The sequence below is a fragment of the Leptidea sinapis genome, chromosome 15 (assembly GCF_905404315.1).
Source record: "Leptidea sinapis chromosome 15, ilLepSina1.1, whole genome shotgun sequence".
Taxonomy (NCBI): Eukaryota; Metazoa; Arthropoda; class Insecta; order Lepidoptera; family Pieridae; genus Leptidea; species Leptidea sinapis.
Window position 1 is genome coordinate 13,253,607 of NC_066279.1, and position 16,958 is coordinate 13,270,564.

A 16,958-nucleotide genomic window follows, 5' to 3' on the forward strand; every position below is an offset into this window, starting at 1 on the left:
ATCGTGCAAGATAGTATATTATTTTGAAAATGAAACACTTCTTAACAATTTATTATTTTTAATGTGTTGTATCCCTCTCATCTGGGGTTAATTATACTAATTAAATTTGTAACCAAATTAATGAACGATGCGGGGCTCGAATGGAGCGACAACCTGAGAGTTGAACAAGTTTTACCAAATTTTACGACCTATGCGTACTCGAAGGCTTGGCTCAGTTGGTAGGAGCGCTCGGACGGAACCCGAGAGGTCGCTGGTTCGAGTCCCGCATTGTCCATGATGTTTATTTAATCCATAAGTGAGGCATATTTCAGCACTTAATTTCTATTTAATATTAACGTTTTATCAGCAAAAATATTTAAAATCTCCTTATAAAAAAATTCTCCTCTCCTTCTCTTAAAGCCCTCTATTTTTTAATTTTAGGGAAAGTGCACCTATTAGTGCATATTAAGGTCCTTAACATCCCATCTTGCCTTCAAATTACACCCACATCGGAATTGCTAATATTCGTCTATAGGTAATTTTTTATGACAGTAAGGGACGAGACAAGCAGGACGTTCAGCGGATCGTAATTGATACGCCCTGCCCATTACAATGCAGCTGAGCGGCACTACAATTGTGCTCGTCACCTTGAGACATAAGATGTTAAGTCTCATTTGCCCAGTAATTTCACTAGCTACGGCGCCATTCAGACTGAAACACAATGATGCTTACACATTACTGCTTCACGGCAGAAATAAGCGCCGTTGTGGTACCCATAGTGTAGCTGGCATCCTGTGCACAGGAGCCTCCCACTGGTATGCAATAATATATTATTAATAATTACCCGTATACTTTTTCCAGTGCTAAATCCGCCGCGGCGACCATACCCGGACACGAGAACGCCTCGCCGCTAACCACACAGCAATATAATAGTTGATATTACATATCCTTCTGTAGGTGAATTCTTCGATAGAGATCTCTCAATTGGTTTCAATAGTCGTGCGAATGCTTCTTATGTAGACGATTTTGTTGTGTATGTATGGCATTTTGTCAAATGGTGTTTTTATATATATTATGACTCCGACTGTACCTAAATTTTACTTTCAATTTAGACACCGATAAATTATGTACAAGTTTTTTGTTTTTAATATGATAACCCTCAAATTAAATTAAATTAATTTGTGTTATTAATCCCAGAATTGAGGGTTTATCACTTTAAAAAATAACAGTTTGGATTTGAAAGAGCGACATCTTAAGTCAATTTCCTTGCACTAGTAATAATAATAATAATATTGACACACTTTTTACACAAATTATCTTGCCCCAAGTTAAGCATATATATAGCCTGTGTTATACTTAAACATACATATATTCATATAAACATACATAAATACATTTAAACATCCATGACTCGGAAACAAACGTCTATATTCATCATATAAATGCTTGCTACACTAGTGATATAGAGATTTCTGGTGTTTAAATCCTACTAATATTATAAATGTGAAAGTTTGTATGTCTGGATGTATGTTTGAACTTCTTTAACGCAAAATCTACTGAATAGATTTTGATGAAACTTAACAATAATATAGCTTACACACCAGTATAAAAAATAGGCTATAATTTATAAAACTATAGTGTGAATTATACAAAATATAAAGAAGTGTGATTGTTACTAATGAATACAACTAGCGCCATCTCTTATCAACTAGCAAGCACAAGATCAATACAATTTATATGGCAAAACAACGTTTGCCGGGTCAGCTAGTCTGATATAAAGCTATATCTCAAACGACTGCAATTATAAATTAAATGAGTTAGAAAAGACGGGTAATGAAGTAAGAAACTTCACATTGATCAATAAAATAAAATACTTTTCAATAAGGTTATTACGCGTGTTATTGTAATTGTACTTTTACAGTAGGTTTTTTGTGTAAAATTTACATTTTTATTGTTATTTATTTAACCCGCCGTTTCGTGATGTTTGCAGCATCACGTTTTGCGAGGGACTCTTACGCAAAAACCTAACGTACAAATATAATTACACTAGCTTTGGCCCGTGACTTCGTCCGCGTGCAATAGTTACTTTGGGCAGCATTATATTTTAAATACTCACTTTGCAAATAATACACATTAAAACTGTTGTGGTTAATACATTCTTATAAGCTACAAACTATGTGGAACTTTCATCCCCCAATAGGTGTAAATTGTAAAAACGCTAGAATAATTTTTTTTTTTTTTTTTTTTCAAGTGCTTAAATACAATGTTTCATGGCACTATCATCTACAATTACAAACTTCCACCCTTATTTCAACGCCTCCAAGCCTTTTATTCGCGATAAAAGTTAGCCTATGTTCTTTCCCAAGCTCTTGTCTATCTCTGTACTAAATTTCATCAAAACTGCTTCAGTGGTCTAGGCGTGAGAGCGTAACAAACAAACTTACATTCACGTTTATAATAGTAGTAGGGATTTACATGCGTTTCAAATCCTTTAAAAAGTATTTTATTTAATTCGCGTTAATCAAAGAAAATACTTATATAGTGATAATGAACCATTTGACAAAATGTTTAGACCTTAAGTTTTATAGCAGAATGATGTCTGAATTACAAGTTATAAATATAAATACGGTCCGAGACGTAAACTACTGTTTTGGGCACTAGATGTCGCTAAATAATCCGGAAAATAGTTCAATTAAGATAATTTATTTATTGTCAAAATGTCCAAGAGCAGTTAAGTAACATCAGCGACTCAAAGGTAGTTTTCGGTCAGGTACACGTCGAAAAAACGTGAATCGAAGCGAAAAAATGGTATCATCACGTAGTATGTAGTATCAATTGGATTTTATAACAGTGATTTTAGTATGGGAATAAGACAATACCGATGGCTCATCTAAACTTTAATATAATAGAGGAAATATTTGGTTTTTGTATGTGTGTTTGTAATTCAAATTCAAATATTTTTATTCAAAATAGGATGTGACATCACTTATTGAAAGTCAAAAACTACCACCCATTCCAAAATGAATGCCTCACACCTGAGAAGGACGGGCGCAACAAACTCACCGGGCTTTTTTTTTTTCATCGAAAAAATATCTTTACAAAGTAGTATTGTACAATTAAACTTATTATTTAATAGCCTGAGGGCGGTCACTCCATTCCCAATCTGTGGTATCATTAAGAAAGTCATTTATGTTATAGTAACCTTTACCACACAAACGTTTTTTAACAATTCTTTTGAATAACGCAATACGTTTGTTTTGAACATTTTCATTGTTTTCACACACAAACTACTCGACCGATTTCAAACTTTCTATCACCATTAGAAAGCTGAATCTTTACTGAGTGACATAGGCTGTATAACATTATAAAAATAGAGATCCCTAAATAAAATGTAATAATATAACCCACAAATGTGTGAAAAAAATTGTCATAAAAAATCTGTCGTTGATGATAGAACAAAAAAAACTCTACCCTACGATATTATTCAATATCTACAAAAAAGTCCGCGATGTCATATGTCCAACTATTGTAGTTATTCCATTTTATAATATAAAAATTCAATTTTTGCATGTCTGTTACTGCTAATCTTAAGTATTAGATTGATTTATTTGAAATTTTGAAAGTCAGAGTAGTTTCCCATTGATATGGTTTCCATAGAATTCACTTTGCCGTAACTCGTTATTACGTTACGTGGCAGCTTATACACTGGTACTTTTTTGACTTACTCGTATAAGGCATTACTTTAAAGTTTAAAGTATTTGACGTTTGAGTATTTTTATTGCGTCACTTTACATATTGAAATGATTTGTAAAATGATGAAGCTGTAAATGTTGATTTAAAAGAGTAACAATGAGTTTCTTGCCACTTCTTCTCATTAAAGCTCAACCTCTTGCGAAATGGCGGCGAATTTAAAAAGAAAAGAAAACTTGACATACATAAGTGTCACTTCCATGACATACATGAGTAAAGTGATTCAGATTTTGTTTTGATTTGATTTGTACGTCGTTCAACTGATCCATCTGCACGTGCATTATTTTCAAATTATATTTTAAGCTATTGCATAGCTTCTATCGCGGGCCTTGAGCGTGGAGACCGAATCCAGAAATTCCGTAACGAAAATAACCTAACACTTACTTACTAGATCTATATAGATATTTCGCCACGGTCATTACATTAAAGGTCCCAGGTTCGAGCCTGGGGTACGTCTTGATTTTATTTAATTTCTTTATTTTTTTTTATCACGTTTTTTTAAGTTTTATTATTATGACAAGAATTTTTATTTAGTTTCACCTGTCCCGTTGTCTGTCTGTAATCAAATCTTGCAAGTAAAATTTTACTCACTTCCCGTTAGCTTTTTTTTTTTAAATTAATTTTAACAAAAAAAAAATACTGCATAAATAAAATAATTAATTACAATTGCATAAGTCGATAAAAATGCTATGCAATAGCTTTACCGCGGCAGTCCCGGAGTGCCACACGTCTTTTTTTTATTTAACAAGAGACATAATATACAGATCGCTTATGCATCGAGTTGATAACATTTTTTCTAGTTTCGCAAGGCAGAGGTTATGTCGGTCGGTTTTATGTAAATATGTAGAATATTATGTTTATGCAAAGCGCAAATTTCTAACGGGTTATTTTTCTGTTGCATATAATATGATATAGTCGTACCGATATTTTTCAAGTTAACAGCAGGTTTAAGGCTGTATATGCCGCTTACATTACACTTTCAATAGCTCTACGTAAACAATTTGTTATTTTTTTAAAGTGATAACCCGAACGGTTGGCTTATTTGGAAGAGCACTCGCACGGAACGCGAGAGGTCGTGGGTTCGAGTCCCGCATCGTTCATAAAATTTTGTTTTCAAATTTTATTTGTGTATTAATCCTAGAAGTGAGGGTATCACTTTAAAAACATAACAAATCGTTTAGTTTTGCCAGGTTTCGTGGCTTCGAGTCCCGCATCGTTCATAAAATTTTGTTTCCTTTGTGACGTATTGTAAAGAAATTGATTAAAAATTAATTGCGTGAGTATATTGTGTACAGTCAGAGATAAAAATATTGGACAAGACTGGAATTTGTTCATCTTTAAATGCAAAAACAAGCTGCATTGAAGATATCAACATAACTATAAAAATGAGAAAATATTTTTTTTGTTGACTGTACTTGTTGATATTACCTCTTACTTATTATTGCTAAACGGAAGAATTGGAATTCTTATGGTATTCTTAAAAAAATAAACAATTTGTTATGTTTTAAAGTGATAACCCTCACTTTTGGGATTAATTACACAAATAAACTTTAAAATCAAAATTTATGAGCGATACGGGAATCGAACCCGCGACCGTGTTTAGATTTGCAAGAGCGACATCTCAAGTCAATTTCAATTGGGATCGAGCAGGCTATTAAGTGTAAAGTAGATCCTATAGATGAAGCCACAACCTGAGAGTTGAACAAGACAAGATTTATCAACGGTACTCGGTCACTCGAACGGTTGGCTTAGTTGGAAGAGCGCTCGCATGGAACACGAAAGGTCGTGGGTTGGAATCCCGCATCGATCATAATTTTTTTTTTCAAATTTTATTTGTGTGATTAAACATAACTATTATAATTAAATTTCAAAAGAATTTCTGTTAAGAACGAGTTGAACTTGCGCTTCGAGGGTTCCATACCATAGTCAAAGTTTGTCCATGTTTTCACGTTTGAAAATTTAAGAATATTCATATATGCCAATGTGTACTCGCTGTATGTTATGAAACTGTGTCACACAAATATTGTATATGCTTAGTAATAGGTTAAACGATACAACTTTTTGCGGAACCCTATAAAGATTACTTGTGTGAAAGATCTCAAAATGAAACCAAACTAGTCATTAAAATAAACATGAAAGATTATTTATTTTGCTTAGATCACTTATACGTCTAGATAGAATGTGACAGCTATGGTAACGTCGAAAAAAAATTGAAGTCTACTGTTAACCTCTATTTTGAGTAATGCACGCACACTAACACAAAGTGATGTCCAAATCGCGAGTATACGACGTAGCTTGTCACGAACACTAAAATAGCTAGAAAATAGGCTGGCTATTTTCATCAGTTGTCTAGCAGCTAGAGGCTCTATTTAGACGTTTAAATGATCAAGTTATTTTGTTAAGATTTATTTCGCTATAAATATGTCGCAGGGAAGTTGTGGAAATTTTGTATGACATCCCAAAGCAAAATGTTTTTATTTAGCCATGTTCGCGTTATTAAATAACCACGACTTAACACGAAACAACATATTATATAAATCCTGCAGCTACTTAACCGTAACCATAGCAATATAAAAAATAATTCACCTAAATAAATAAATTTTTCATAATATAATTTCGGAACACCCTGTAAGTAATATAGTAGCCGAACCTTAGCATAGGCACTGACCACTACTTGTCCCAAGCCGCGTCGTAGCCGTTCAGAACTCGTAGGTGAGTAGCGCCCACGTAATGGTGATTAAAATTTTGTTTTTTTAAATAAGTATATAATTTGTTTGTTTGTAAATTTCAAAAATTTTTTGATTACGGCTAAGTAGTTGTACTGTTGTGTTTTATTTTATTTTAATCGCCAATGTAGTGCCACGCTGTACACTAGCGAAACGTGGTGGCACAAAATGATAGAGCAGTATTGTCAATAAGGCGCGCTCGCTTGCACTAACGGGTCATATATGACGTAATGGCGGGCTATTTAAAACGGTCAGGCAAAAATAACTATTTGCCGAGACGCGTTGCTGCTACTATAGCATAACTTAAAATGAAACTAAATATCAGAAAGAACTATATGAGAAACTGAGCACTACACTACCGATATAAAATCCATAATTTTATTTGTGAAATTTGCCGTTAAAATACACGAGAATCAAACAGTAACTGTTCAAACGCACTTGGCGAGAAAATTTAAATTGTTTCGTTGCGTTTTTAGTTGGTTGCTTCTCCGAAATATTCACTCTGAAAGACTGGATGCGAGATACAAAGAAATATTTACTCGCTGTCAAAGTAACAGTTACTTATAGATTGGCCTAGAGCTACGCACAAAATTTTCACTAACCGTAACGTATTCGCTAGCGACCTTATTGACAAACAAATAAGGATTTTATTAAGCACTGACTAACACTGACAAAAACAAACAAAATAGCGTCGAGCACTGGCACAAATGAGTAATAGTCTATACACTACACGGTCAGCTGCTGCGAACTATAGGCGCCGCCCGACCGTCACGCGACATGCAACACACAGATGAAAAAGTTTGAGACGATGTAATGAATGTTTCACTTTAAAATTTATTTAACCATGGTTATCTATCAAAGTGCCGCTAGATTTGAATTATATATATATACATATATAGATAGATTTCTTAAAGGTTGTTCCGAAATGATATTATGGAAAATTAATTTACAATTATGTGTTATGTACATGTTAGAAGTGAAAGCTGCATTGTGCATGAACCTCTAAACTGCATATGAAGTCCTGGTACATGTTGCTAGGATGACGCATGATTTCAACAGCTATGAAATACATTACTATCACCGCTACCATATTTATGTTCTCCTGGTGTCTATGTAGTAATACGTCGTGTGTATGACGTAAATGTAATACGGTATACTCGCGTCATACATAAGACAATCTCTTCTTCGACTATGATCGCCTGGTACCAAAACATTGTATAATGCTTCCTATCACATATTCTCCCTTTTTAAATCTTATGAATTTATGTGTCTGTCTCTTTTTAGTGTCGCTTTTACGTTTCATCGAATTTCAAATCACAACGAAGAAGTTTTCACTTCTAAAACCTTTGTCAGGTGCGGGGGTTCGCACCCACGCGCTTTTCCGGGAACCAGAGCTTAAATCTTGGGCCTCATACAACTCTGCCATCCTGACTTAAAAGCAGTAGTTGAAATTGATGATTCAAATTTACCTCTACCCCGCGGCCGGCGAAAGTATAATGCGACATGCGATTGATGAACTAAATAATTTGAGGCGGTGTAATAAAAGTTTAACTTTAAAATACAAAAATAATTTATTTCTCGCGACATTGCTTACTATATATTTATGGAAATTGAGGCATTTTATTAGCTTGCTTTATTGTTTTGAATGGAGGATGTAATTAATATGAGCTTCTATGTCCTATATTGCTACCATTAAATGATTTGTACGGGATGAAAAACGTTATTATTTCCCTAAAACAATTGCTGAATTATTTTATATAGGTCAATAAAGCTAGATTAATTTCTCAAAGGTCGATTAGTTAATTCTTGTTTATTATTTTTGTAAAACTGCTGCAATAAATATACTAAACTTCCATCGGTACTGAAATAATTTTTCTATTACCGACCTATTAAATTATTTTTATTTTTATATTAGAGGTAATGATAGCGTGGCTTTTCATCCCGTACAATACTGAGATGATTTAAAAATAGTTTTTAATTGTCTATATTTGTGTACAGTTTATGATTTAGTTTAACGCAACCGAATGTCATTGCGGCGGGCACTGGGCGTTACCTATCTACAAAAGTATATTTTGTTATAATTACAGAAAACTGTTTTTGAACTTATTTTTATAACCTTATGTGATTTAACTTTGAATTGAGAAGAGTCCTTTATATAGTATGTATATTAATTCGGTTAGTGCATCAAGTTAAGCGGGATAGACAGATACTTGACAGGAATAAGGGACCATCTGCAATGATTGAGAAGCACAATTGCTGTGCAGTCTGTGCCATCCGCAATGACAGCTGTCAGAATGTTTACCAAAAACTGACTTTGACATCTGTTGGAAGTTAAGGCAAAGTCCCGTAGTTGTATTATTTTTAAGAAAGTTTATTATTGTGACGTGTAGAGTATATAATTGTTAATATTAAAGATTTTAGTGTATCTCGTTTGTTTTATTGAAACTTACCGAAGCTTACATATTATGTTTTAAATACTGTTATTTGTGTGACTTTGATTTGAAACCTGATTGAATAGATAGAAGACATGATCAAAATTATCTATGTTTTTACAATATTTATAGGGATTTATATATAGGTATTATTATTATGAAATAAATGTTCCAATGTTAAAAAAAGGCATGACTCACTGTAGTGTCAGCCACTTTTGTTGCTGACTGTACAAGCTAAGATGGTTTGAGTCGACAGTTAACTGTTTGAGGCTTCTCATAATTTAATAATATATTTCCTAAACTGTTGGGAAATATGAAAGCAGCGGCGACGTGCGGCGTTGTTTTCTTCGTAGGTGATGGCTGGTCCGTGCGTTATTCTTGTGAACGGGCGCTAGTTGTGGTGGTTGAATAATCATGTCATCGAGGTTTCAATAGTAATTTTAAAGTAAATATATTTACATAACAGTGTAGCACTAAAACAAGCCGATTAACGTGTACATAGCCCCACGCACACACACACAGAATTGTCATCGTCTGTGACAGATCAGTTTGCGTCTCAATAAAATATTTTAAAAAAGCCGTGTTGCGTTGGGAAAATGTGTAAAAATAATAGCATAAAAGTATTTGTAGATATATGATTATTTAAGGGAGAAAATATTGTATAACTGGTATACCCCGTATCAGCATACACTAGCATAAAGGTGCTTCACTTGCTAATATCACGGCGCGGAGTTCTTCTTTTTGTACTGATGAAACTGTAAATGTTGATTTGAAAGAGTGGCGATGAGTTTCTTTCCATTTCTCGTTAATACTCAACCTTTTGCCCAAGTGGTGATAAATCTTAAAATATGAATGACGGGATAAGACCGATCACATGGTCAGGATCTTCGTTGGTGCCAATTTTTGTAGGCGTTAGACAAGACAGCAAGTAAATCAGTCTAACGTATCGTAATGGTAGCTATCCTTCACAAAGCCTTATGATAATGTGATAAGAACGAGGTATTCCCGGCATGCGCGTGAGACACAACCACCTCGCTCAATAGATCTTCCCTGACTGACTGTTCGACGCCCGCTCTCACACCGCACACCGACTACGCTCGAGCCAAGACGAGTACCGAAACATCTTGGTACACGCTCATATCTCGGCGGTATTGACTATGACATAACATATCTTGTATCAAAGTTAACATAATTTAACAAAACTCCACAGCAAAAAGAAAAAAAAGACCAAAAATATCCTCTTAGTATAGTTATGTACATAATGAATTTATCATTTGTACTATTTAATATATTATTACCTTTTTTGTAATTTGCTATCTCGTTTTCATCTATAACAGTACTACTGGTCGCGATGGTTGTATTCAAAGCGCGGTCGAAACACAACGGAACGAAAACTATGCCTACCAGACGCGTAGGCAGAGTTTTACTTCAGAAAATTTTTACCGTGATTGAGTCAATATAATTTGGTAAGATATTTTAATTTTACTACGACTGAAATTATAAGAACTTTGCTTTCAAAAGGTTTCAATAAGTAACGGGAGTCGTATTGGATTTAAAATATTTACTAAATTTTGCTCTTTAATTGGGTCATTTCACGAAGTCGCTTCCTCAATATTTTGCCACTTGGATTCTTTGGTATTTCATTCACAAACTTGACTCCGCCTCTCAGGTGTTTTGGATTTGACAACTGTAAAAAAGTCAGTTATGTAAAAAATGAAAAAAACTTTAAAGTGATATTAACTATCACTTTTGAGATTAATTATTATTTTTAATTATATAAGTATAACAAATTGTTTACATTTGAAAGAGCGACATCTCAAGTCAATTTCTAATATGCCATTTATGGGTTTGAGCTGGTTATCAACTGTAAAGTAGATCCTGCAGATGGAGCCACAATATGAGAGTTGAACAAGACTAATCAAGATTTACGATCCATGCGATACTCGAACGGTTGGCTCAGTTGGTAAGGGCGAGAGTTCCCGCATCGCTCATAAAATTTGGTTACAAATTTAATTTGTATAAATAAAAATTCTTTATTTCAACCAACAACGTGTCACAATACATATTGGTTTCGCGCACTTGTTCTATCTGCACGACCTTTTTATATAGATGCTTGTTGTATTTATATGTGGCATTGTACTAGATTTATGTACACATAAAAAACAAACCTTGCTAGCCACAAAACTGCATATTTCCTCTTCAGAGACTGTAGCTCCAGGTTGCCTTACAACGAATGCCCGAGGAACCTCCCCACCTGCTTCATGAGGCACTCCGATAACACCAGAGTCCAGTACACCAGGATGTTGCAGAAGGACTGCCTCTATTTCAGCCGGGGGCACCTAGTTGAAAAAAAACTTGAGAATTAATAAGAATGATCTAAGAATAGAAATAGATGAAGATAAAAGATGTAAAGATGAAATAAAGTCAATTACTCTAAATTTTATTGCAATTAACAACACGATCAATAAGGAATACTATTCTTGTGAATGATACAAGATGATCCCAGAAAATGTCTAATATGTGTTACGAAATTCAAAAGAATTGTTAGACAACGTTTGTGTGGTGAAGGTAAAATGAAAAAAATGACTTTCTTAATGATACAATAGATTAGGAGTAGAATGACCGCCATCAGGCTATTTAAGGTATAGATTTTATTGTAACGAAATTTAATGGAAATATAAAAGGTGCCGCTGATTTTCTTGCGCCCGCTCTTCTCTTCTTGCTTGCTACAAATTCTAACTGATTCAATAATATACGCAATTGTTTTAGTGGTTAATGCATACACTTTTATGACAAAGTCCTAGCTACACTAAGTCTTGTACTACTAAAGAGAATTCTTAAGATTACATATTTTCTATTACTGTTATTGCACAGGGTGAAAGAAAATCTAGGTAATATCACTTGCCTGATATCCTTTATATTTAATCAGCTCTTTCAAGCGATCCACAATAAAGAAACATTTATCATCATCATAGTAGCCGATATCACCAGTTTTGTAGAATCCTTCCTCATCAAAGTCTTCCTTCAACTCCTTTCCTATATACCCCTTCATTGCCATCGAACCTTTCATCCTGATTTCTCCAGGTTTATTTGGGCCCAGAGGTGTGCCCGTATCTACATCTACAACCTTAAAATGTAGGTAATATAAGTTCATACGTAAGTATCCATCCCTACTCTGTGATAAGTATAAGTTATTTATTTGTGTAATAAGACACTGTTCATCTTACTGTAGACATATAATTAATCACTTAATAGTAGGTATAACACAAAGTCGCTTCCCGCTGTATGTCCCTATGTATCTATGCTTACATCTTTAAAACTACTATTTAAGAGGTTTCTAATGTGATGTCGTCAACAAACACACAAAATAATGTAGTAAAGTTTTGTACTACACCATAATAAGGTCTTCAAAAAATCCTCGATAGTACCTATGTCTATGTCTCTTAGAGATAACCCACACTAACCATTTTTTTCATTTACTTTTTACGAGAAATAATGGATTTTTTACGAAGCGATTTTAAGCAATACCTACAGCATTAATTCTAATCTAATTATGTACGATAAATGTAAAACAAGACGTAGGTACACATGATGGTAGATACTTGAAAAATTCTGAGTGGCATCGCAATTGCGCACGTCATTTTGAGGTCAAATCTCATTAGGCCAGTTATATCACTAGCTACGGCGCCTTTCAATTCAAAACAAAACAATTTTGGAACATTACAGCTTCAAGGCAACAAAAAATGGTAAAATCAAAGCAAATGTTGTAGCTTGTAGAAATGTATTGATACATTTAACGAAAAAAACTGTCAGCTAAAAATTAAAAAAAACTTTAAATAAGTAGATGAGCTTGAAAATTCTTCAAGAGTAATTAAAATATTTTTACCTTGACAACACATCCCTTTACAACAAATCCAACTCCTCCGGCTTTGGAAAGATGAGCCATGTCCACTGTGTCCCTAATGAAAGCGAGAGTTGCTTCTGTCATTCCGTACCCTTGAAGGATTGCTTTAATATTTTTAAACCTGTTAATAAGATGTGCGTTTTAATCTAAGCCTATTGACGACAAAGCGCTTACCCTATACTCGCTTCTTCATACAATTCACGCATTTGGGGCCTAAATGTGTTCTGGTATTGAAATAAAAATGATTATCGACAAAATAATATAAGCTTAATAATCAACAAAGCCCCGCCGCAACAGAACAGGTACCTAATCTATACTTTCAGCGGTTTCACAAATAGCGAGAATGTGGTGCAAGCTCTCTGGAAGTAAGATAAGTAAATTCTGGTTGGTAAAGCTGGCATATTAGTTAGATTACAAAAATAGTGAGAATATCTTTTGTTTTCTAGAAATTGAAATCTTTTGTTTTTACTTCGTGTTGTTGAACTGGATAAAATTGTATTGCATGCGTTATTAAGTAATTCATCAAATTAATGTCCCGGCTCACAAGGCCGCTGTTGCTATGGCAGTAATTCGAGATTTCTGGCTTTGAAATACTTAAGCATCATCCATATTTCCCGAACCTATCCCCAAGTGATTTCTTTCTCTTTTCAAAGTTGAAGGATGCTTGCACAATACTTTTCACAGCAGAAATGGGCGCTGCTGCAGTACCCACCTAGCTGTATTGGTATAGGCGTATGCTGTAGAACGGAGTCTATTAGGAAATCCTTCAGTATGGGTACCATTGTAATTTGGAATCTAGAGTTTGAACGGAGTCTAGTTGGAAATCCTTTAATATGGAGGCTCATTGTAATTTAGAATCTAGAGTTAGAACGAAATCTATAAGTGAATCCTTCAAAATGTGGTCTAATTGTTAACTGGGATCTAGATTTAGAACGAAGTGTATTAGGAAATCCCTCAGTATTTCAGTATGTAATTAGGATTGTTATTGTAATTTAGGATCTAGAGTTAGAACGAAGTCTATTAGGAAATCCTTCAATATGGGGGTCTCATTGTAATTTAGGATCTAGAGTTAGAACGAAGTCTATTAAGAAATCCTTCAGTATGGTGGTCTCATTGTAATTTGAAATCTAGAATTAGAACAGAGTCTATTAGTAAATCTTTCAGAATGGGGGTCTCATTGTAATTTGGAATCTAGAGTAATTTATGTTGTCACTTATAAGCGTCTTATTATAAGTATACCGTAGACTTTCCTCGATGTCCCTGGTTTGATTGTCGCCTGCCACATACCAATGTGTTTTCAGATTTTGAATTCATATGTAGGCACGTTTATTCAACGGTTTATAAGGTCGGCAACGATCTTATAATTCCTCTGGTGGCGGTGTTTGTATGAGCCGTGGTGATCATATACCATCAGGTGATCCGTACGTATGCTCCTTTTCCATAAAATTCCGTTCAGCATGTTTTACGTGTATAATAAGTAAATCACATAAAACTTACTTGCTAGTTTACGTCACATACGTCTTTACGTTACATATTTTTATTAGTACTCGTAGATAGGCATTACCTCTGTCTGGCTTCCTTAATAGTGGCAACCCTCAACGGAGCAGCTCCAGAGTATATAATATTGACAGAGCTCACATCATATTCCGCCTTGCACTTTGTTATCGCTATAAGAACTGGCGGTGCCACAACCAGTTGAGGTATCTGTTAAGAAGTTTGACCATTCAACATCTTAGAGATTGTACAATCAAAGTTAAATAAGTGTGGTCCTAATTCCTTACTTTCATCTAAGAAGACATTCTTCTCTACTATTATTAATTCGTGTAGGGATGTCAACATCACATCTACCAACAACTTTTCAATTAATCCTTTATAAAAGGAATAAGTAGGGATTTATTTCATTAAAATTGATTCTTTTTGATGGCATTTCTAATATACTAGATACTACTACCGCTTCGGAAACAAATGGCGCTCTGAGAGAGAAGAAGCGGCGCAAGAAACTCTCCTAACTATTATTCGTAGATTAGCTAACATAGAACATCAAATGTGTAAGACATATAAATTTCTGTGACTTTTAGTAATAACCTTGTAATAAAAAGTTACTAGCCTATTTAATGTTAACATGAACACCTACATCTACCACCACAAAAAAACAATGACATTTTATGTATATATAACAAAAAACGTTTTATATAAGATAAGGCCTACCTAATTTGAAAAACTCATATCTTGTTATGTATTCGAAGGAGATGATAAATAAGAGCTAAGTATTATTCTTTGGTTTATAAAGTTTAAGCAATTAAGAAAAAATATTACAATATTTTATCAAAAAACACATAAACGAAGGTAATTATGGAACCTTAGACCTTGGCCTTTTTAAAACACGGTGACTTATGCACTAAAATTATAGAAATGTTGTTATTATAGTATTAATTTTATAAAAATACTTATTTCTGAGCCTTTAATCAATTATTTACATGAGATCCATGAGAAGAAAATATGTCCATACCAAACAAATATTGGAAATAAAAATAATTATGGGTCCCAGATCGAAATAAAAACTGGCATATCTCTCAAGTGGAACTTAACTACACTCCATGAAGTAATCCCCATCAAAATCCGTTTATTAGTTGACGTCTTATACTGGCGATACGTCAGTAACTTTGTTTTAGTGTGCGTGTGTTTGCTGAAAATAGAGGTTAACTATTTTGTATTGTATTAGTATTAATTGTAATAAATCCTATAATTATACAGATGAAACCTACAATTACAATAAATTTATAATGTCCTTCCTATTTTATTGTTTCTTACATCATACTTATACATAAAAATCACTTACAAACTCCCTCTTAACGATGAAATACTAACCATACAAAATGGGCATGAATATTCTTTTTCATCCATGAAAGTATTAATTTTTTTTAAAGCAAATGATTTTATAGTAAGTATGTAGATGAAAGTTACCTTATATCTTTCAACAGTTCGAAGGTACAGGTTCGTTTCAAACTTCGGTATATAAACAACTGGCCCTGCATTCCTTAAACACCTCATCACTCCCAACAAACCCATGGTGTGGTACCAGGGCGTGATAAACATGGTTAGTTCATTCGAATCCGTGCTCTGTTTTCTGGAACATTTATATGCAACGTTGCTAAAATGCTCATGATTTTTTTTAATGAGAATAAGGTACGAGACGATCAAGACGTTCAGCTGATGGTAATTGATACACCCTGCCCGTTACAATGCAGTGCCGCTCAGGATTCTTGAAAAACCTTAAAAATTCTGAGCGGCATTACAATTCCGCTCGTCACTTGAGACATAAGATGTTAAGTCTCCTTTGCCCAGTAATTACACTAGCTACGGCGCCCTTCAGACCGAAACACAGTAATGTTTACACATTATTGCTTCACGGCAGAAATAGGCGCCGTTGTGGTACCCATAATCTCGTCGGCATCCTGTACAAAGGAGCCTCCCACTGGTAAATGATTACTGGTTAATTTATATTTATAACGGTAACCTATGATTTATTCGTGTAGATTTCGGCAATTAAATAACTTTTTGTCTTTGAATACTTATAATAACGGGGTCTTGGTGTAGAACAACAGTGAAAACCGTATTCAAATCGGCCCAAAACCGTGAAAACTTACCACAATTTAGACGCATTTTCTTATCTCGGTAACATAATTCATACAACGAGAAAACGTAAATTGCAGTTTTGAAAACATATTTGATGTATAGGGCAGCAGGCATACTAAGTTATTATATGTAATAGATAAGTCAAAAGCGGTTTAAATATTTATCTCCAAAACTTACTTACTTAAAATGTGTAACAAAAATTTAAAAGAATTGTTAATAACGTCTATGTGGCTATAACATATTAAAAAAAAAACATAAATAACTTTTTTTTGCTCGTAAAGTGAGCCTTATTACTTCGTTCTTAGGGACATAAACCGAACTATAACACACACGTGCATAATAATATTACACACTAGTGCGTAAAAGAATCCTTACAAAGTTCCGTTGCTGTGAAGAGTAAAAAGAGCATTTTCAACTTAAACGGGTAGTACAGTTTTTTTATAACAACAAAGAGGTTTTATGCCGCTGAAAATCCATTTACATTTTCGGAATGAAAAAGTCTGTCTCTAATTAACACGAAAAAGCATTTAT

General features: G+C 34.0%; 2 protein-coding genes across 8 annotated transcripts in view; one reads left to right on the plus strand and one right to left on the minus strand.

Annotated features, from left to right (window-relative positions):
- Positions 1-8,880, plus strand: part of LOC126968294 (uncharacterized) — an 85,028-nt gene extending 76,148 nt beyond the window's left edge. For all 3 annotated transcript variants that reach the window (XM_050813204.1, XM_050813205.1, XM_050813206.1), the window contains exon 31: positions 841-8,880. In XM_050813204.1, the coding sequence (XP_050669161.1) occupies positions 841-893 (53 nt within the window). In that variant the 3' untranslated portion in view covers positions 894-8,880. The remainder of the gene's footprint in view (positions 1-840) is intronic.
- Positions 8,881-10,433: 1,553 nt separating this feature from the next.
- Positions 10,434-16,958, minus strand: part of LOC126968314 (uncharacterized) — a 512,088-nt gene continuing 505,563 nt past the window's right edge. For all 5 annotated transcript variants that reach the window (XM_050813259.1, XM_050813260.1, XM_050813258.1 and 2 more), the window contains 6 exons: positions 15,756-15,918; positions 14,356-14,495; positions 12,774-12,912; positions 11,793-12,014; positions 11,056-11,226; positions 10,434-10,574 (listed from right to left, as the gene is read on the minus strand). In XM_050813259.1, coding sequence (XP_050669216.1) covers positions 10,452-10,574; positions 11,056-11,226; positions 11,793-12,014; positions 12,774-12,912; positions 14,356-14,495; positions 15,756-15,918 — 958 coding nt within the window. In that variant the 3' untranslated portion in view covers positions 10,434-10,451. The remainder of the gene's footprint in view (positions 10,575-11,055; positions 11,227-11,792; positions 12,015-12,773; positions 12,913-14,355; positions 14,496-15,755; positions 15,919-16,958) is intronic.